Consider the following 21816-nt stretch of genomic DNA (forward strand, 5'->3'; position numbering starts at 1 on the left):
TAAGCTATCCACGATCATACGAAATCTCATTTGATCAGTAACGTTAGTAATTGATAACTTTTTTAGCTACTGCGTTTTCTACTTTTATTATTATAGATTATTAGTGTTTGCAAATACGAATATCAGACGTGAACGAAGGTTTCGTATGCTGAAAGCAGTAATCAGGGCAGCCACGTGAAACTAGGATGAGATTGCGTTACAAAATTATTTATTAAGTATTTTTACATTTTAGTGACATTATCAGAAACTGTATGCAAAAAATATGATATAGTTTAACATTTCAGACTAAATAGAGCGAGAAACAGCTGCAATGAGATATAGGTAATTTAATGCAAAAATATCCCCACACATTTTCTCTTATTTGGTGCTGTGTCTAACTTGATTGAAGTGATTGAGAATAAATCGTTAATAAACCCCTTGCACGTGACGTCAAAGCACCTCAATTTTGAGCATAAAACAAAAGAATTTCAATCTGACGAGAACTGAAAACCTATTGTTTTGACCTCCAAATTGAGCTGCATTCAGACGTGCTGCAGGGCGTCTTTATCTACAGCTCGCTGGTTAAATTAGGCGGATATTGAATGTAGGCAGTGGTATGTTCTCTTCAAATACGCACATTTCAAAACTGAATTGCAAAATTTGGAATTTGATGCCGCACACTTTTGTACTCCATAGTCTTTTGACAAGCTGCTTTATGGTCTAGCTTTAGTACGAGATAAAAGAAGAACAAATACGTGTACCCAAGCTGGACCAGAATGCATCTTGGTCTATAATCGTACTCAGAAAGTCAGAGAAACAGATTGTTGCGTAAGAAACTTTCAAAACTATGATCTTATTTTTTTTAGCTATAACCTAACTGAATTTGTTTGAGATTTTCTCTCTAATTTTGCACAAGAAAGCTGTTTTCTCATGCACCCATTTCACATTCCCTTGAATTACAAAACCTTTTCTAGTTGTATTGGATTCGTAATATCAATATTATCTCTGCCCTTCTTATTCGGTTCCCGACTTCAAAGGATCTAGATATTCTATCTTCTGTTTATGTTATGAATGCATTTTCTATCCGTAAATTATTTTTTGCTCTTTTTGCTTTTCCCCCCAGATTTCAATAATTCTATCTCGTCTTGTTGTGTGGTCAACTTTTCGTTCATTCCACACAAGTGTTCACTCATCATTGATAACTGTGTTTCATAATTTCTCTTTGTAACGTCAAGTTCATCCTGAGAATGAATGATAAACCGAGTGAGTTCTTATTTTGCTACGTTTGTTATTCTATTTATGGAATAAAGGGTGACGTAGGGGAGTCAGGAAAACCAGAGAAAAATCCTTGAATCAAGGGAGAGACCTAACGAACTCTACTCACATGTGATGTCGAGGTCAGGAATAGAGTCTAGGAATAGAGAGGTGCGCGTGCGCACTACCGCTACACCACCCTTGATTCCATGGTCGGTGAAATAGTCAGTCTGTTCGAACGGTCGGATGGCTATTCCGTCCAGTTGGTTGATCGGGTTCGTTAGTAAGTCAAAATAAGAAAGCAAGCTTCTCACCTCAATTTGTTTAACCCTAGCATTGGCTGTCAGTAGCTTTTGAGAAAGCCCATCTCTGTCTTTCTCCGATTGTCGTATTCGCTTGTACAGTGAGCGGCACTAACAACAGACCAGAATAATGTTAGCAACAACAACAACGACAACAAAAATTATAAATAAATAAATAAATAAATAAATAGATAGATAAATAAATAAAATAAATAAATAAGTAAATAAATAAATAAACAAACAAATAAATAGACAGACAGATACACAGACAGAGACAGACAGATAAATAAATTAGAAAAGCGCAAAGTCCAACTCACCTCAGCGGCAAATGATACTCCCTTGCTGTCCATTACCTGGAGCTGAAATAACGTAAAACCAAGGTAAGTAGTGACCATTGCAAGGCGATTTACGTTAGGTACAGGTCAAGAAATCTGCCTTGCAAGGGCAGAAAAGAATTTGATGTTTGTGTCGGTTGTAGTTGGAGGTTGAAGTAGTTGAGTCATATTCTGCCGCAAGCGATGTTTTGCATGCGGTACTTTCTCTGTTTTAGTAACACACAAGTAAACCAAATAGCACGCAAATGAAAAACGTTTGTCTCCTGTTTATTCATTCCTCTCCCGTCGATGCGACTAAAGTAAAACCGCAGAATCTGGAGAAAAACCCTGGAGTAAATGGAGAGACACAACAGTCTCTGCTCACACGTGGTGAAAGTCCAGAATGAGGTAGAACCCAAGCCCCCGGGAGTGTGAGGGGAGTGCACTATCAAGCCAGCCTTGATTCCCAACAACTCTTATTTACCTGAGACGTAAGATCACTGATACGGCTGGTAAAATGATTCTTGATGAGAAGTTCACGTGTCATTCCATCTGAAGACTGTGGACATCAATAATTAATGAAATAATTAATGACTGTGAACCAGAGGTTGCAATACACAATGCTACTATTGCGCGTTATCTAACCTACTTCAACAACATTGCGCGCAGCAGGTTTCATCTTGTAATATTGGTGGCAATAACGTGATATTTTCAGCCAATGAAACGCTTATCGACGCAAGTCAAAACCCCAAACGCCTAGGACAGCAAAGGTACCAGAAAAGAACGGCCTCGTACAACAATGGTGGAGGGAAAAGAAGGAACAAAATCCTTCTTAGATGGAACTTAAAAAAGCATTACCTCGTCAGTAGCTTCTGAAAATACTTTGCCAAGCTGAAGAAAAGAGGAATGATATTTACAAACCGCTCATTTTCTAGGGTGTGGATGGGACGTGACTGTTGTATTGAATGGAACAGAAATAATAAAAACAGAACAGAACACTGATCCCTGTTTGTTGATAAAAAAGAAGTGATGGTCAGGTCAGTTAGGTGGTCAACAATAGGGTTGATCTAACTATTATTATTATTATAGTGTACATCTTACATCAGTTGGTTCGATGGGTGCCTCTTTTCTTGTAGGAGAGGGTGGCACAGACATCGATGTCGGGTTATTAGCCTGCAAACAAGATAGTGGTATTGATTACATATATGTATATAATTATATGTACGTATGAAATAACTTACATTGTTGCCATTAGTGCATGGTGATGGCGATGATAATAATCAAATAAGATGTTGATTATGATAATAAACATAATGATGATGCAACCCGGTTAGCTCAGTTGATAAGTCAGTCTGTTGTGCGGGAGATCGTGGTTCAAGCCTCAGCCGGACCAACACTCAGGGTCTTAAAATAACTGAGGAGAAGGTGCTGCCTTTGTAATTGCCCTATTTCACTATGACGTCACTGCTTGTTTATGTGGGGGATAGAATCGCCAAATCCAATAGAAAATTCAACAAAATTTGCTCCTAGCGAAACAGTTTAATCTAAAATGGCCTGGTTTTCAGATATAATATATGTTAATATGTGCTAAAAAAATATTCTGAGCGTTTGCTGGCTATTCTACTTCTCTTCCCGGATTGATACGGGTTTTAGAACAATTTTCGGTGAATTTGCGTTGATTTGACCCCCTCCGACAACAACCACCTCCATACCTGTGCATGAGTGATGATGATATACAGTGTTGATAAGCATCATGTTGTTAATACAGTAATATCCTGCTAGCTTACCTGATCAGCTGATGCACTTGACTTCAATTTCTCAAGCTCCTTCTCAAGTGAAGCAACTTTCTGTTGATGAAGGTAAATATATGCTTATAAAGATAAAGCAGATTGGCATTTTTTAGGGAGGAAACTTCATACAAGAATATTAATGTGGTTTCAAATTTTGATTTATTATTATTATTATTCATTATTGAAATTACTATCATTTATCACTATTTATTATGATTATTACTGGTGGCAGTTTGGGAGAGAAACCAAATTTAATTCCTGTAAGAGAAATGAGTCCACCTCATGCGAGTCTATCACTAGGAAAAATTAAATTGTGAACTCATTTTCGCACAATGATAATATAGGAGTTGATTTGTAGCAAGTCTAGCTGAAGGAAGGTTGGAAATGAGAAAGGAGGGAGGAATGAAGGAGGGGAGCAAGGGAGGGAGGATGTAAAGAAGAGAGGAAGGAAGGGATGGAGGAAGGAGGGGGGGGGGGGGGGGGGGGAGCAAAAGGCATACTTACTTTGGATTCTTTCTCATGTTTGACCTGTAGAAGTTGACATTCCAGCATCCAATGCTCCTTGTTCTAAAAACATGAAACAATGTCATCAAACTCATCACACTAAAACTAAATCATAATTAATATGAACAAGGGTTTACAGCTGGGAATAATCAGCCCTTATAACTGAGGTGCATTCTGGAATAGCTTTGGTGAAAATTAATTTTTTTTGCTCATCATGCTTTAGGTGTTGTTGTTCATCTAGCAGCTAGATAAGAATGCACCTTGTTTAACTGACTACAGCCTGGTTGATGCAAAAAAAAAAAAAAAAAAAAAAAAAAATCATACTTGTTCTAGCTTGGACATCTTCTCTTGGTTTAGTGTAATCTGTGATCAAGAAAGATGTATTAAAAAGTAAAGTGATACCTTTATTGGTACTACACTTGAACCAATAATGCATGTACAGATATTCAAAAGCAGTATTTTTCAACAGCCTGCACCCCACATCATATCTGGCTTTTACCTGTTCTGAAAGTGTATCCCTACTCTCACTTGATGTGGCTAGAACATTGTGGTTATGAAGGCTTAGACGGTATGGTACAGAATCGTGATTTTGCTGTAAGGAAGACATTAAGCTGTTGTTAATAAAATGAAAAGATAGGAAGGAAGGAAGGAAGGAAGGAAGGAAGGAAGGAAGCAAGCAAGCAAGCAAGGAAGCAAGGAAGCATAAAGGGAAGGAAGCAAGGAAATAAGGAAGCAAGGAAGAGGAAAATAAATCACATATCAAGACAAGTTTCATACCTTAGTTATTTTGGTGATGTAATCAGCTGCTTGATGTCTGAATGACACAACAGCAGGAGATGTGGTTAACTAAAATTAGAATACAAAAAAAGTAAACAAATTACTTAGCACCAAACTAGCCATAAAGCACATATTAGCTCTGTTAAGCAAGTGTGAATTGTGACAACTGATAATGTTTTTACAGACAATTCAATAACTAATTATAACCAAGTTTAAAAATGTGTTTTACTCACATCAGACTCAGCAGCAGTTGAAGCTCCTCTTGTCCTCAGCACTGACTTACTGGACAGAAAGTCTAAATTATTGTTCATAAACTTGACAATCTAAAGGAGAAATAGAAAGAAAAATAACACTAACTAAAGAGTAGTGTACACAGAGCACAGAGCAGAGCAGAGCAGAGCAGAGCAGAGCAGAGCAGAGCAGAGCAGAGCAGAGCAGAGCAGAGCAGAGCAGAGCAGAGCAGAGCAGAGCAGAGCAGAGCAGAGCAGAGCAGAGCAGAGCAGAGCAGAGCAGAGCAGAGCAGAGCAGAGCAGAGCAGAGCAGAGCAGAGCAGAGCAGAGCAGAGCAGAGCAGAGCAGAGCAGAAAAAAAGTTCCATGAGTACATTAACAACTATCTGAAATCATTTTAATGTCACAAAATAAATGAAGGATTTAGTTTACCTTTCCTGTGACAGTGATAAGAAACACTAGAGTCGACACAATGCAGTCATCTGTTGTCTTCAATGTCTATGAAACAAAAAATATTCTTGAAGCAGAAGAAAAGCTGCACTTGGCTTTAGACCCCTGCTATGCCAGGTACTCTTACTCTGGCAAAACTGTAAAGTTGTACCTGTATGGCAGACGCAGCGCAATAACATGGAATATTACCTGTGTTGTTGTTGGTAACTGATGTTCCAGTGTTATCTTGGAATGATAGTGTTTTGAAAGTTCTACGTACAAAAATAATAATGTATATGTAATACAGTAGTTTTATTGCAGGAAAAAGCAGGGCATTTCTTAAACATAAGCTCTGTGTCTGAGAAATATCCCATACAGTAGTACAGTATTTCTCACCTTTAATAGACTCATGAAGTTCCTCTAAAAAGCAAGTCAGCTGCATAAAACAAATATTGTAGTTGGTAGGCAGCAGCCCAGCTCCAGAAGCATCTGAACAAATTACCCAGGTGATTAATAAAGGTAACATGTCAGTTGGTATAAACTAAAACAGGGTTTGATGAATGTGGCTTAAATATTGGTCATGAGTGCATACCACTTGACACAACTGAGGGAGTCAATTTGAACTGTGAGTAAGCTGTGTGTTGACTTAAATCATCCAAGAGGTTGTTTCAGGGTTCTATCTGTGAGTTAGCCGTGCCCTGACTTAGATCATCCAAGAGGTTGTTTCAGGGTTCTATCTGTGAATTAGCCATGCCCTGACTTAGATCAGCCTTCAGCCTAGAGGCTGTTTCAGGGTTTGATGTGTAACTTAGCCATGCCCTGAGTTAGATCAGCTCAGAGGTTGTTTCAGGGTTTGATGTGTGACTTAGCCATGCCCTGACTTTGATCAGCCCAGAGGTTATTTCAGGTTCCACATTTTTCATTTTTCAACTTACTTGCCGAGGCTAATGCCTGTACATAGCTGTCCACTTTGGTGAATATCCTCACCATACCAGCTGTTGCTGAGACTACTTGTCTATTATACCCCTCTAGTGTTTGAGAACAAGTTGAACTCTTGCATTCTTCTTCAGTACTATCAGAAGAAAAAGACAGGGAAAATTACTTTTCAGTAGCAGAGATTACATAAAGATTTCAATAAAACCTTATGCTATCGCATAATACATCCCCAATTCGAGGGTCAAAACAAAAGAATTCTTTTCTCTTGAGAACTGAAGTCCTGTAGTTGTTAATATTTTTCATTAGTGCAAGGCGTCTACGTACTAGCATTTGTCCTCTCTTGTAATTTTTTAACCTTTTTAGGTTTTATTGACTCCAATAAGCTTACATTAGTAGAGTGAACACTCTTTTTCCTATACCACGTTCAATATTTATCATTTTTATTATTGACTCTATTTGGATTCAGTTAATACTAGATTGTACAGTCTGCTAGAAAGTGGATTAGATTGGTTTCCATGTGAGTGGGAAACATATTGTACTGACTAACAGCATGTACATGTTGTACATGGTACCAAATGCTGCAACGATGAAATGGTAGTTTAGTACCAAAGCTACTGGTGAATGCAGCCTCACAAAATGGTATTACAACCATAAAGCCTAAAGGTACTGAATATATATGCAAGTGCTGGAAATGCAGAAAGAGAGCATGGCTTCCCATTGTTTTAGCAAATCACAATATACATGTATGTAAGTATAAATTTATGGTTACAGCAAAAATACAGTACCACTACGACAATTTTTTCTATGGTTTCCCATGTTGTGCAAAAACTTCTCTATACTTGGTAATATAACAACTACAGTACATGCTATAACCCTGAGCTAATCAGTTACTTATCAATTATTTTACTGTCTTTTACCACATTCAGCAAATTCAATGACTCACCTCAGAAAGTAATAAGGCATTAGTTTTGCTAAATACATCACGTAACAATGAAACGCATCAGAAAATCCCTTTAATCCACTCACAGTCTCCTAACAAAGGAAATGAAATAATTCCATGAACATCTACAGTATGAAGGACTTCCTGTTATCTCAAATCCCGAATATCGAACCTCCCATTTTCTTGAACTTGGTGTCTCTGTCTCCAGAGCCTAAAATAACAGCCAGACATCAGCAATGTCTGGCCAGAACTGAGACTTGCCTGATCGAATTGTTGCCTTGCCGGTCATTTTGTTAGCCAGAAATAAGGTATGACTAAGCTATGTAAAACTAATTTAGCCTGTGATCACAACCAGCGACTGATCAGTCATTACTTTAAGCTCTGGTCTCAACCTATGAACTTGCACCACTACAATATTTTACCCTGGACATCTCAAAAATCTCTGATATTTCAAACCTTTTCCCCTGGATATGGACTATACAGGGATGATCCGCTAAACAGGATATGGTTTTTCGAGCTCCTTGTCATAAACAGGGTATGTAATTTCACTCAAGTTCCAAGCTCCTCCTGAGTTTCCTGTCATATTCAGGGATTCTACTTCCGTATTGACCAAAACTTGTTATTATGGTCATAAAAAAACGATATGCGAGATGACATGATAATTGAAACGGGAACTCAGTGCAATAAATTATACCTTTTGTCATAAACAGGGTCCACAAATTTGAGTTTTTTTATCATAAACAGGGTACTCCTTTCAGAATCCCAGCGGAACACCCCTACCCAAATTCTGGTGGAGTACCCCCCAGCCTTTTCCGTGTTCAGCTAAACAAATCTTTTCCCCTATTCCCCAGGAGGTTCAAGGAGGGCCTCACTATAACAGGTTAACTAAACTGGTAAACATTTATAAATAAATTTATGACAACAAGTTTTCTCAACATTTCGACACTCGCTGGTGTCATTATCAAGAGTGCTTGTAGATAACACGGCAAGGGATCTATAATTTATGTACAGCATACTTCATTATTATAATAACAATACTACAATACATTGATAAGTGGAATGTTAGAGATAATGTCCTATGGGACAAACACTTTGGCTTTGAGAGAGGCTGATTGCATATTGAGTGAAGGCTTTAACTCATTAATCAACAGCATCTCATATACAAATGGCATTTGAATTTGCCCTTACAATTATTGGTAAACGGAGCTAAAGGATTTTTTAATTCTAGTATATCATTATCACATTTTTTCTTACCAGCGTGATGAGGGAATCTGTTTTTAATTCCTTGTAAAATGAGGAGAATGAATGTTCCACCGCACGAAGCACTGTAGCATTTTCATGTAAGTAGCTGCAAAACTTCAGAAAGGAAAAATCGGATATAAACAGCCACACCAACACTCAGGACCTTAAAATGTCTGCATAGAAGGTGCTGCCTTTGCTCTAAATGGTTAGACCTTTGCCATGGTTTATATGTAGATGACCAGGTTAAATAACAGTTTCCTCTCATTCAGAGACATTTAGAATCTAGAGGGCCACAAGTTTATCATTTGTGTCTGTCATGTCTCACCCTCTCAAAATAAAGTTGATGTATATATTTAAAAAAGAAAAAATTCAACTGCACAAAGAATTGTAGCATTACAAAAGCATTTACAGCAGCACAAAACTATTGCATGGTTCTCACAAGTTTTTTTCTGAAAAACTTTTGGAAAATATCTAATGATTTCCAAGTTCCCCTGGTCAGGTAAGCATGAGGCTGTGGAGTAGTACCTTTTGGGTTTGAGCACTTAGCTGCTCTTGTGTGGATTCTACATAAAATGTCTTGATTCTCTAAAAGAAAATTATGCAAACAATAAGTAATTAAATAATTATCATTCATTCATTCATTCATCCATCCATTTGTCCAACCCTCCCTCCATTTTATATAGTACTTATGATAAACACAAACAAACCTGTTCAGTGTATGTGTGTAGATTAGACAATGCAGATGTGAATTCCTTGATCAAATCCGCAGCTAAACCTATTAATTCCTTGGACTTAACCTGAAGTAAGCAACAAAACACTTATAAGGGATATAAACTACCTTCATACAACAAGATCCCACCAGCTAGTAACTACATATGGCAAAGAAAATAATGAGAACACTTTTTAATTTTATGGAAATATTTGCAAAATTTTGACTCAAATGTTATCACTAGATACAACTAATAATAAATTAGCCCACTCCTTGTAATCACTGTTGTTGCACTTATCCCTTGGCAGCTCGTGATCATTTTTTTTCTCAGTAACTTTATACTCTAGCTGGTTGATAAACCTACTTGATGTTTCCTGTCATGTGTTGGGACATTTAAACTGTTGAGTTCTTTGTTACCTAACAAAAAGAAAAAGTTCTCAATTGACTACAGTACTTCCTAGTATACTGATCTATACACAGTATCCCTTAAAAACTTGAGTTGGCAGCTCACAGGGAAATACAAAATAAATGCCTTATTCCAGTGATAAAAGTGACATTTCTTTAATTTGTATTCTCCTATTGGCCATGAGTCATCTGTAGTATTGTGGCTATGTTGCAATGCTCTGCTGTTATTACTGAGCTGTCGCTGCTGCTGCTGTTGTAGTTGTTGCTGCTGTTAGTGCTGCTGCTGCTGTTGTACCTGTTAGTGCTGCTGCTGCTGTTGTAGTTGTTGCTGCTGTTGTTGTTGCCTGCTGCTGTTACTGTTGTTTCTGTTGCTGTTACTGTTGTTACTGCTGCTGTTGCTACATTTGTGATAATGCTGCTGCTGTTGTTTTTGCTACTTTTGGTGTTACTTCTGTTGCTGTTATTGCAACTGTTCTTGTTATTACTGCTGCAGTTATTGTTACTGCAGCTGTTACTACTCTACTTGTTGCTGCTGTCGTTACTGTTAGGTTCTAAAGTTGTTGCAAATATTGTTGGTGTTGTTGGTGACACTGTTGTTGTTATTACTGCTGCTGTTACTATAATTGTAGTTGTTGATGGTGTTGGTGGATTTTTGTTGGTGCTGATTCTGTCACACAGCTTTCATTATTTAACAGCTTAAAAGCTGGTACAAAACAAAACGATCAATAAGTCTCACTTGTGTCATTGAAGGGGATTTTCTCTGCAACTATCTTGGACACATTTTCTAAGGTAAGGAAAATCAAAAATACACATATCACAGCATGAAATGAAGGTCTACTGTACAAACATGTAAATAAATATCTCATGAATACAGTGACGTCACAAAACAATCCCAGCTAGTCTTCTTACCACATTTACTAGATATTTCATTATTGAGGAGTTTAAGCCTCTGTTGGCTGCAAGGAGAAAAGCAAGTAAAAATTCAGACTAACATTATCAAAATTTGAACCATGAACCTAAATGACATTTATTCTTCTACGCAAGTAAAAGGCACAAACCTTTTTTCTGCTTTTAAAGTTAAAGTTCTGAGTTCTTCTTCAGTTTTGCGAAGTTTTGCCTAAAATAAAAAATGTGGCATAAGTGATGTGTTTATGGCTTAACCGATGAATACAGACAAAACTAAAACTACTGGATCCAAACTTGGAACATACAAAGTAATGTGATGTACATTATAAAATAATTAAAATTGATACAACATGTACAATGCACAAACTACCTATACTGACTAGGACTGACTGGATACGATTTGGCTCTTTATCTTGTAAACATGTAAATTTAGTTGTAATAAAATTGTAAGTATTTGGTTTGACGGCAAAAATTCTCAAAGTTGTCACATTTTGTTTGGCTATTCATATTGATGAAGGCTATTGATCATAACTCTTAATAACTTTTAAAATTTATGCATTCGAAATGATCAAAAATACTTACAATAGGGGTTTTGCTCCGTCACATGCCTTTGCCCACAATACAGCTTGGACTGCCTGTGGTCAGATGGCAGAAGAATAAAACCTATTTGCTCTTGGGAACTAAAATCTTTTTCATGTAAAACAATTGTATTGTTCCTGTCATCTAACATGGCTGCCGTCATGTGATGGTGCAAAACCTTTATTACTACTGTCCAAATGCACAAGCCTCAAAGACACTATCATTTGGTACTGTACCTCCATCAAGGCCCTGTCTTCCTGGAGTTTCTCTACCACCATCCTATGGGTGTCTGATGCTTCATCTATTGCTTTTTGGTGGTTGGATGAACTTCTGTTGAACAGACCAAAATATTTCCATGGAGTACACAAAACAGTACTAATATTGATATTGTTTCTTGGGTCTGTAATTTCATATCCCAATAAGAGTCTATTGATAATTGCCCATGCTTTACCTTTCTGCTATGTTAAGTCTCTCTTGCAAACTGGACACAGTGGCCTTATGTTCTTGTAATGCATCAAACAACTACACATTACAAATAAAGAATATGTAAGAATATCAGCTATGAATGAAAAAAACCTTCAAAATTTATTGCTATTGAAACAACCACATCAGGGCAAGGCGAACTCACAGATAGAACCCTGAAACGGCCTCTGGGCTGATCTAAGTCAGGGCATGGCTAACTCACAGATAGAACCCTGAAACAACCTCTGGGCTGATCTAAGTCAGGGCATGGCTAACTCACAGATAGAACCCTGAAACAACCTCTGGGCTGATCTAAGTCAGGGCATGGCTAACTCACAGATAGAACCCTAAAACAACCTTTGGTCTGATCTAAGTCAGAACACAGCGAACTCACAGATAGAACCCTGAAACAACCTCTGGGCTGATCTAAGTCAGGGCAAGGCTAACTCACAGATCAAACCCTGAAACAACCTCTGGGCTGATCTAAATCAGGGCACGGGGAACTCACAGATAGAACCCTGAAACAACCTCTGGGCTGATCTAAGTCAGGGCATGGCTAACTCACAGATAGAACCCTAAAACAACCTTTTGGATGATCTAAGTCAGGGCACAACAAACTCACAGATAGAACCCTGAAACAACCTCTGGGCTGATCTAAGTCAGGGCATGGCAAACTCACAGATCAAACCCTGAAACAACCTCTGGGCTGATCTAAGTCAGGGCATGGCTAACTCACAGATAGAACCCTGAAACAACCTCTGGGATGATCTAAGTCAGGGCATGGCTAATTCACAGATCAAACCCTAAAACAACCTCTGGGCTGATCTAAGTCAGGGCATGGCTAACTCACAGATAGAACCCTGAAACAACCTTTGGGCTGATCTAAGTCAGGGCACGGGGAACTCACAGATCAATTTGGAATTTAAAGTGTTAGGTTTAATTTATATAGGAAGGAAAATTGGAGAACCAGAGGGGAAAAACCCCTTGAATAAAGACATGACAAATAAACTCTATTCTACTCTATGTATGTGATGCCAAATCCAATAATCCAAGACCCCAGATTGCTGAAAAGCTGCCTTAGTGTATATACACCTATTTCAAAAAACATTGTTTGTTGGATATCTGAATTCAGAAATCTGAGACCGATTAGAATTGTGGGGAACTGAGTGTTTTTTCGTAAAAAAATCAATATACACTTACCCAGACAGTTTGCCAGTGCAGGTCATCACTCACAGTTGATATATCAAGATATTAACTTTTTGCGAACTACTAATTAAAACCACAAACAATTTACAGCTTGCAACCCACAATTCCTTTCACTCTCAGATTTCACATCTCCGACTGACAACATTTTTGAAATAGGTGTATATAGAATACCGGTCTTTTCGAACCAAAGTCTTTTCGATCCAGGTCTTTTCGAACCAGGTCCAGGTCTTTTCGAACCACCTATATACACTTTCGATCCACATACATACACATTCGATCCAATATAGTTGTGAAATATTTTATAGATGTTTAGTGTTTTCTTTCAGAAATATTACAGAAATATCACAGAAGAAGTGAATTAATCAACTGAGTGAACCAAGTATCGTGTGTGATCGTGTGTGATATGTGTTAGTATCGCTTACGAAGTCAATAAGTTAGCCCCCATAGTCACTTCCAATGTAAAGTCTTTAGCCAAGAAAATATGTTTTCTCCTTCATTTACATGAATATCCTATTGAATAAAGTGAAGGAATATTATGAAGAAGTCCAAAACTTTAGAAGCGAATGATTACTGTTGTGTGACAAGCGTGTATGACAATTAGCATGTGTGTTGTTACTGACTCGTCAATGAAACCGGTAAATCTTCTATTTGGTAACGAGTTATTTATTGATTTTTGGAATCTTCTTCAAAAACGTTTTTATATTCAAGATGCTTTAAAATACCTTTCAAACAAATAAAGTAGGGGAGTGAACATCGCGAATAAGTTAAAAAAAGTCTGTAAAAGACGCGAACGAATAGATGTTGTGTGACGTGTTACATGTGAAACTTGTCAATGAAACCGGCAAACTATCTGATTTATGTTAGAAATATTTGCTTGTTTGCCCAAATCTTTCTGCAAAAACTTTTTTTTTATTATCCAAGAAAAATACCTGTCAAATGAATAAAAACAGAGAAACGTACATCACAAAAGAATAAAGAAAAAAACAATTCACGAATTAAAGGAGCGATACATAACACAACACATTTTATACATATACATTAGAAAAAGCAGTTCATGATAAACATAAAACCAGTCTTATTAAGCAAAAAAAGTTTTATATACGCATTTTATAATATATTTTATATTAAACTCACGGCAAATAAAGTAGGGGAAACATCGCGAAGGAGTTAAAAATTTAAGACGCGAACAAAAATATGTGTGACAACAAGAGTGTTACATGTGAAACTCGTTAATGAAACCGGCAAACTAGAGTCACTCTATCCGATTTGTGTATTTGATTGAAATATATTGCTTGTTCAAGCCCAAATCTTGAGCACAAAAACACAGTTATTTTCTCCCGTAATGTTTATGTTAAACTCATGGCAAATACATTAAGGGAAACACATGGCAAATGAGTTAAAACGTTGTAACAAATGTTTGTTGTTCGGTTGCGAAGGACGCTAAGAAGTGGAGTTTCTTTTATCTCAACCGTTTGTATAAGTTTTTACTAATCAATAAATAGTTTCAGAAGTCAACAGTTTTCATTTTGATTTAGATGTTGATTAACTTTAGGAAAAAACTTTAATATTCAAGTATGTGAAACACATAAGTAAGCTTAATCAATCAGAACTGAATGGCGTTTTGAATTCATTATTTCAATCCAAAACAATTTGATCGATTACAAAAACAGTTAGCATTTCATACGCTAAACTTAGCCACTGATATTTCCACTTTATGTTTATACAGTTATTAGGTACGATAAACAAGAATCTAAAACAATTTTCTACTATTCAAGACAGGTTAAAGGCGTTTGTTTGAAAAAGTCCGCATGACACCGATGTGTCATCATGCCCAGCCAAATTCATAGTACAATGCGCATAGTTTTGATTTCTTTTTTGATCATAATCTTTTATTCGGTGCTCAAGACAACTTTTTAAACTATACTCTTTTAAATTAACTATGTACACAGCATATAGGACGTGTTACATGCTTTAGTTATATAGGTGGATCAAAAGTGTATATAGGTGGTTCGAAAAGACCTGGACCTGGTTCGAAAAGACCTGGATCGAAAAGACTTTGGTTCAAAAAGACCGGTTACCGTGTACATATATAGGCCATATGAGTTGCAAACTGACCTGTCTTTGCAGCCTTTCATTTTCCTGTATCTTAATTTTTAATTCTTCCTCTTTTACATCACTGTCAACAGATGAATGTGATGGAGCTGGATTGGCCTGGACAGAAAAATACAACATAAATTTTTAGACCAAAAAACACACACAAAACAATCATCGTTGAACTACATGTAATATTCTATAAACACCCATACAAGTCTACAGTATATTGGATAACCTACATGTAGCATATTGGTAAAATGTTCCATAGTCTACTGAACCACAGGTAACTCAGCATAGCTTTAACCTAATGGATAATGCTTGCATAATTTTATAGTCTACAGTATATTGCATAACCTAGCATGTTATAATGTTCCATAATCCAAAGTTTTGTAGACTCCTCTTTCCTGTGGATGTCCAGCTTTCAAAACCTTAAAATTTTATTGGTATCCTGAAACAACCTCTGGGCTGATCCAAGTCAGGGCATGGCAAACAGATCGAATTGGAATTTATCGTGTTTTGTTGAGGGAGGAAAACCGACAAAAAACCCTCAAATCAATGGAGAGTGTTAACAAACTCTATTCAGATGTGATGCTGGGTCCAGGATTTGATCTGTACAGCACATCAAGAATATAATCTAGGCCTTTTGCAACAACAGGTCACGTGACCCTACCCCTCCGTAAAAAGGGACGTTGTTTCAAAATGAACAAAAGAAATGGACAGAGCACCTTGAAATTAGTAAGAAGCCAAAGTTTCAGCTTATAGCATGTAACACAGTAGAAATGGCATTAAATACAAAATCGAATATTTTATAAGGATTTGTATGGGAAAATGACCTGGAGGGCAAGCTATGCCTGCCAGCACATTTTCCCATACAAATCCTTATAAAATATTCAATTTTATATTTAATGCCATTTCTACTGTAGTCAGCATTATAAGCTAAAACTTTGTCTACTTACTAATAGTGAGGTGCTCTTTCGATTTCTGGTGTTCATTCTGACACAACGTCTCTTTTTATGGGGGTAGGGTCACGTGACCTGTTGTTGCAAAAGGCCTATTCTTTCATGCTCACTTACCCAAGATTTCCAGTTCTTGCTTCCCGATTCATCCAGTTCATCTTGGAGTATTCCAACTCTCTTAGACAACTTAGGTTTCAAAGAAAGACATTCGACTTCAACAAGTTATTTTCACAAATATTCATACCTTGAAAAATGAGACTAAAATTTCTTGTGGATTGGGAGGCTCTGAGAAGGGTATAAGAGGGGTGTTTCCAAGAGGTGGGTAGTGTCTGAGGAGGGTATATTTTATGTAGCTCCAAAAAACATCCATATCCCCTCCAACCACCAAGGAAGGCTGGAATTTATTTATTTAGTTAAAGTCAATATTTATACATGCACATTTAGTTTAGCGAGGTAGTTTGATAGAGTTCTGATATATCATAACAGTAAATTTAAAATAACATTTATAAATTTAGACATAACATGGACTTGACATATAAATTAAGATCGATAAATTCATTCCCTTCTTTAAACCATTTTTTCTAAGGGCTGCATTTATAAGAGTTATGAGGGTCTGAGAAGAACATATTATTAAATTTCATAAAATAAAGGGAGTTATTATCTTAATAAATAGTATATACTTCAAGGATATTTTTTAAAGTGACCAACATAAATGACTGACAAAGAATACCTGATCATTTCTAAACTGTAAGCTGTCAATCTCTTGTTCGTATTTTCTGATGGATTGGTCTTTTTGCTTGGCTGTTTCCTTTTAGAAATAAAATGCAAAAAGAAAAGAAAATATAAGGATGAAAGGATAAAAACACCATGATTGCATTTAAGATCTAAATTTTTATTTTGAAAATATATTTAATATCTTGTTGGATTACCATACTGTATTATCATCTACAGTAGGCATCTACAAAGCTTTTCGCTGTCGTATCACAGCGTGGGACAATCTCAACAGAGGCAGGCTTCAAATTAAGTGAAAGCCCAGAGATCAAATTAGAATTTAGAAGTTGATTTTTGAGGAGGGAGGAAAACCGGAGGACCCGGAGGAAAACCCTCGAAGCACAGGAGAGAACCAAGAAACAACTCTACTCACATACGACATCGAGATCGGCAGGACTCCAACTCGGGCCGCATTGGTGAGAGGTGGCGCATTAGCAGCACACGCCACCAGTGCTTCCCATAATGATGATTGCACAAAGAGTGGATAGCACTATCTGTTGGATAAATCCTTATCCAGCGGATAAAATAATGCTGTTATCCAATAGATGTATCCGCTGAATAGGATTTATCCAACAGATAGTGCTAATCTTCTACTAATTTCCCACTCTTAATCTACTCTTTATGCAACTGGATTTAGAGATAATCTTCATACTATCTACATAGTACCTGTAAGGTTTTTGTTTTTTCTTGTTCTTCAATGACTGCCTTCTTAAGAACAGTGTTTTGAGCTCTAAGCTATACAACAGAAAAAAATGGTATTCTAAATAACAGTTATTAGAGTTTGTGCTGGATCCCCCCCCCCCCCCCCTCCCCAAAACAAGGACTTTTCAAGGACAAATCTAAATTTTCAAGGGCATCACAGCTTTATTACCTTTTCAATCAATTACTCTTAATTAACTGACATTTTCATAGTATATTCTTTATTTTGTCTTTCACTGCTTATTCCTATTAATTACCCTCTATCCCATTGTTATTGAATAGATATTAACCCAAGGGTGGATCCAGGGTAGTTTACGTGATTTCCGTAAACTACTCAATTTTTTTCAAAGCTACACATCATTTCTTTCTAAATAATGTCAAAATATGTGTATTACATTATTCTAGAAACTTCTAGAAACAACTCACTTGGTTGTTTTTCAGTTAATTATTAAGGAAAAGTCAAACAAAAATGAGTAATCTCGTCATTTCTGCCGATTTATTACCGATTCCCGCAAAAATTTTCGGGTTTCGGATATCTCCGTCGGTACGCATCGGAATGCTATCGGAAAACAGCCTTTGTCAAATAGAACCTCAGGGGGTGAGCGTGCATAGTTGTAGAGCTAGGCCGGTGTGATGATCGTAAACTACTCAAAGAATTCTCTGATTGGCTGGAAACACATTGATTGTTTTGGGAACCACTCAAACCCTTTTCTGATTGGCTATCTACTTTGCAAACTACCTCATAAACTACCAGCAAAACTATAAAAAGCTAGACCTACGCCTGTTGGGTCTCTTTCGTTCTTATGATTAGAGTCATAGATTTGCTGTAGTTTGAACGAAGGAATATTCTACAATGCGTGGCGACCCGATTTGCAGGAGGGAGGACTGTTCTCCTTTCAACATTGGCTTGAATTTTAAAGAAATTGGCTCTTCATCACCACAAGATAAGCTGGGGTTCATTGAGAATGTGTGGAAACCAGGTGAGATTTTTGATTTCCCACTGTCAATAGAAAATAGAAAGCCTCGTAAGTTTGTCTTTGAATGGCTTAGAAGATATCCCTGGCTTGCATACTCTAAATATCTCGATGGAGCATTTTGTTTTCCCTGCGTTTTGTTTGGAGTAAAATCTGGTAGAAATGCTCATGAATTAGACAAGTTGTTGAAGTCCCCACTCACATGTTGGACTTCAGCGGCTTCGAGACTTACAAAACACGCCAGCGGTAAATGTGAGATGCACAATTTTGCTGTAATTGCCATGGATAACTTTTTGAAAACAATGAGGCAGCAAGCGGTCCCAGTAGATCAGCAGTTGAATATTCAACAGCAAATCGATAGAAATAGGACGGTCCTCAAGTCTTTGTTTGAAACGATAATTTTCTGTGGGCGAAACAACATAGCTCTCCGGGGTCAACGCGATGATGACCCAACAAATGCTAGTCTATCAGGAAACTTTCAGGCTCTGCTAGAATTTCGAGTGCAGAGTGGTGATCAAATACTGCAGAATCACCTGGAAACTGCACCCAGAAATGCAACTTACATTTCTAAAACCATCCAGAATCAGATGATAGAAACAGTAGGTCCTTACATTTTAACTAGTTTGTCAAAGGAAATCAGAGACAGTAAGTTTTTCTCTGTTATGGCAGATGAAGCTGCAGACATTTCTAACAAAGAAAATCTTTCTTTAGTGATAAGATTTCTTGATTCAAGAAATATAATTAGAGAAGAATTTATTGGGTTTTCTCTTTGTGATGAGGGAACAACTGGAGCTGCTATCAAAGATAAAATACTTACAGCAGTAGCAGAATTAGGACTTTCTATGGACAACTGCAGAGGCCAGTGTTATGATGGGGCAGGCAATATGGCAGGTTGCTTGAATGGAGTTTCAACACTTATAAGAAATGAATTTGACAAAGCAATTTATGTTCACTATATGAACCACAGGCTGAATTTGTGTGTTGCTGACACATGCCAACAACCACTTGTTAGAAACATGATGGATACTGTTAAAAGAATTTCTGATTTTTTTAACAATTCACCAAAGAGACAGCAGTATTTGGTCATGAAGGTTAAAGAGATAATGCCTCAAGCTAACCATACTGTTCTGATAAATGTATGCCGAACAAGATGGATCGAAAGAATAGAAGGAATGGACAGAGTTGTAGAACTTCTTCGTCCTGTTGTTGCTACGCTTGAAGACATATCAATGAACAACAATGATCTTGGAACTGGGGACTGGAATCGACCTAGTAGAAATGATGCACAGACCTTACTGAATGCAATAACTTTTTCATTTATTGTTGCTATTGTTATTGTTAGACACATGTTAGATTTGACCTGACCTCTCACTGTCAAATTACAAAAGAAAGCAATGGATCTTCTCAAGGCAAAGGATGAACTTGCACTTTTAAAGTCAGTCTTAACAGAGATGAGAACTGACATTGATGCCAGGCACAATGCACTCTACCAGGAAGCTGTCACTTTAGCAGGTCAAGTTTCAGTTCAACCAACCATGCCTAGAGTAGCTCAGAGACAAGTTCACAGAGCCAATGCTGCAGCCCGAAACCCTGAAGAATATCATAGGACAAATTTAACTGTAGTTTTTCTAGACCATATAGTCCAACAACTGAACAACAGATTTCAAGATGATGTGTTTGTTTGCTACAGAGCACTTTCAGTTATTCCATCAATTATGCTGACCACTGGTATTGTTTGGAAGGATAATGTATTAGCCTTTTGTGAACATTATAGGCAGGATATACCTAATTATGCAGGTTTACAAGCAGAACTTATTCTGTGGGAGAGAATGTGGATGAGGAAAGATGATCTAGGAGAGGAAATCCCTGATAGTTTAGAAGGGACACTTGAGCACATTGACAATGTTGCTTATGCTAATATACATACCATACTTCAAATCCTTATAACTATCCCTATGTCATCTGCTTCTTGTGAAAGGTCCATTTCAACCCTCCGTAATCTTAAGAACTACTTAAGAAATACTATGGCTCAAGACAGAATGAATGGACTGGCACTGATGCATTCCCACAGAGACATGGACTTAGATCTTGAGGAAATAATAGATTTATTTGCTACTTTAAATCCTAGACGAATGAGAATGGAGAATATCTTACAGTAATATTTTATATAATATTTTTTGGACCACCACTCCAGTGTTCTTAGAGTACTTGTGAGTTATGTTCCATCTGGATTAATAATTATCTGATTTTTAATCCTTCAACTGATGGGGAACAGTACAGGAACAAGGTGGAATTTTTAAAAACTTATTCTTTTCTGAAATCTATAATATTGTTCACTGGGTTTTAATTAAGCTTGAATGGTCTTTACATATTCTCAACTGAACTCAGCAATGAATTCATCTATAGTGGAACACCTCAATCTAAATAAGGTAATGTATTCATTTTGTATAATTTGCTAGTACATGTAAATTCTAGTACACTGATATTGTGACTGTATGTTCTCTATCTTTCATAAAATATTCAATTTGCTGCCATGCCACTTTTCCTTTAATAGCATATATTTTGCATTGTACTTTTACATACTAATACTTTTGATGTCATTTTTTTCACATGATGTCCTTTGATGTGCTAGATTCTTCAACTGAGATAAATCTGTACAAGGATCTTGACTGCAGACAGCATGCTATGGTAGATGTATCCTTTTAGGCAGTTTATAACTAATAGGGGTATGGTGGGTTGGGTATAAATTCAGAGTAAACTACTCATGTCCAAACCCTGGATCCACCCCTGATTAACCTATATCTATCATGCGCCTATCCATAGCTCAATCAGTCTAATGGATGTTTTTTATTTTTTCGTTTTGCGTCAGAAGATAAGCTTAAGTTGTCGCGATTTCCTGCTGATTGTTATTATATTTCAACAATATACGAATGAATCAAAATGTTTCGGCAAAATTTTTCTTCGGCATTAAAACTAAACTAGTCCTTCACTAAAGTAATATATAAATGAAAATCATTTGTCTCTTATTTAGTAAAATAGTCCAGTGAAAGCCGTGTAATTTATCAAATACTTGTTCGACCGTCAGATCCACAGTCGATGTCTCTTCGTCCTGTCACTAATATCACAAGCAAATTCCTTTGTAATAACACCATCTTCTCACCTTAGCGTACTCAGCAGCGAGCTTTTGGTACTTGGCTTGAAGGTTTCGACCTTCAGCACTCATTTTTTCAGCAAGAACTCATTAAAAAGACACAAAACTGTCAATAAAACTGTTTCCAATCATTTGGCCGCCATCTTGGATTGAACGCCCTGGACACTATTGCACATGCGCTAAACCAATACCACAGGAACCCCGTTTG

The 21816-nt window shown here is 37.0% G+C and overlaps 3 protein-coding genes across 3 annotated transcripts; 2 read left to right on the forward strand and 1 right to left on the reverse strand.

Annotated features, from left to right (window-relative positions):
• Window positions 1-191: 191 nt before the first annotated feature.
• LOC116297932 (protein phosphatase 1 regulatory subunit 21) lies at window positions 192-21761 on the reverse strand. Its single transcript, XM_089038775.1, has 31 exons — window positions 21618-21761; window positions 17451-17519; window positions 16744-16821; window positions 16131-16199; window positions 15079-15174; window positions 11747-11817; window positions 11532-11625; window positions 10869-10927; window positions 10720-10766; window positions 10547-10594; window positions 9770-9822; window positions 9404-9493; window positions 9222-9281; window positions 8709-8810; window positions 7458-7546; window positions 6514-6650; window positions 5975-6067; window positions 5789-5850; window positions 5582-5647; window positions 5154-5243; window positions 4921-4989; window positions 4643-4735; window positions 4468-4506; window positions 4144-4206; window positions 3637-3696; window positions 2951-3022; window positions 2708-2740; window positions 2334-2408; window positions 1853-1894; window positions 1548-1646; window positions 192-1220 (listed from the first exon to the last, which is right to left on the reverse strand). Exons 1-31 carry the CDS (start codon window positions 21678-21680, stop codon window positions 1071-1073), a joined length of 2331 nt encoding a protein of 776 aa, XP_088894901.1. The 5' UTR covers window positions 21681-21761; the 3' UTR covers window positions 192-1070.
• Window positions 18337-19821, forward strand: LOC148905772 (52 kDa repressor of the inhibitor of the protein kinase-like). The gene has a single exon (XM_089038836.1). It carries the CDS (start codon window positions 18337-18339, stop codon window positions 19819-19821), a length of 1485 nt encoding a protein of 494 aa, XP_088894962.1.
• Window positions 19849-20672, forward strand: LOC148905773 (52 kDa repressor of the inhibitor of the protein kinase-like). Its single transcript, XM_089038777.1, has one exon. The coding sequence runs from the start codon at window positions 19852-19854 to the stop codon at window positions 20614-20616; it is 765 nt and encodes a 254-aa protein (XP_088894903.1). The 5' UTR covers window positions 19849-19851; the 3' UTR covers window positions 20617-20672.
• Window positions 21762-21816: the final 55 nt, after the last annotated feature.

This window comes from Actinia tenebrosa, unplaced genomic scaffold (assembly GCF_029948245.1).
Source record: "Actinia tenebrosa isolate PJP-AT-01 unplaced genomic scaffold, QUT_ActTen_1.0 PGA_scaffold6__47_contigs__length_16458017, whole genome shotgun sequence".
Lineage (NCBI taxonomy): Eukaryota > Metazoa > Cnidaria > Anthozoa > Actiniaria > Actiniidae > Actinia > Actinia tenebrosa.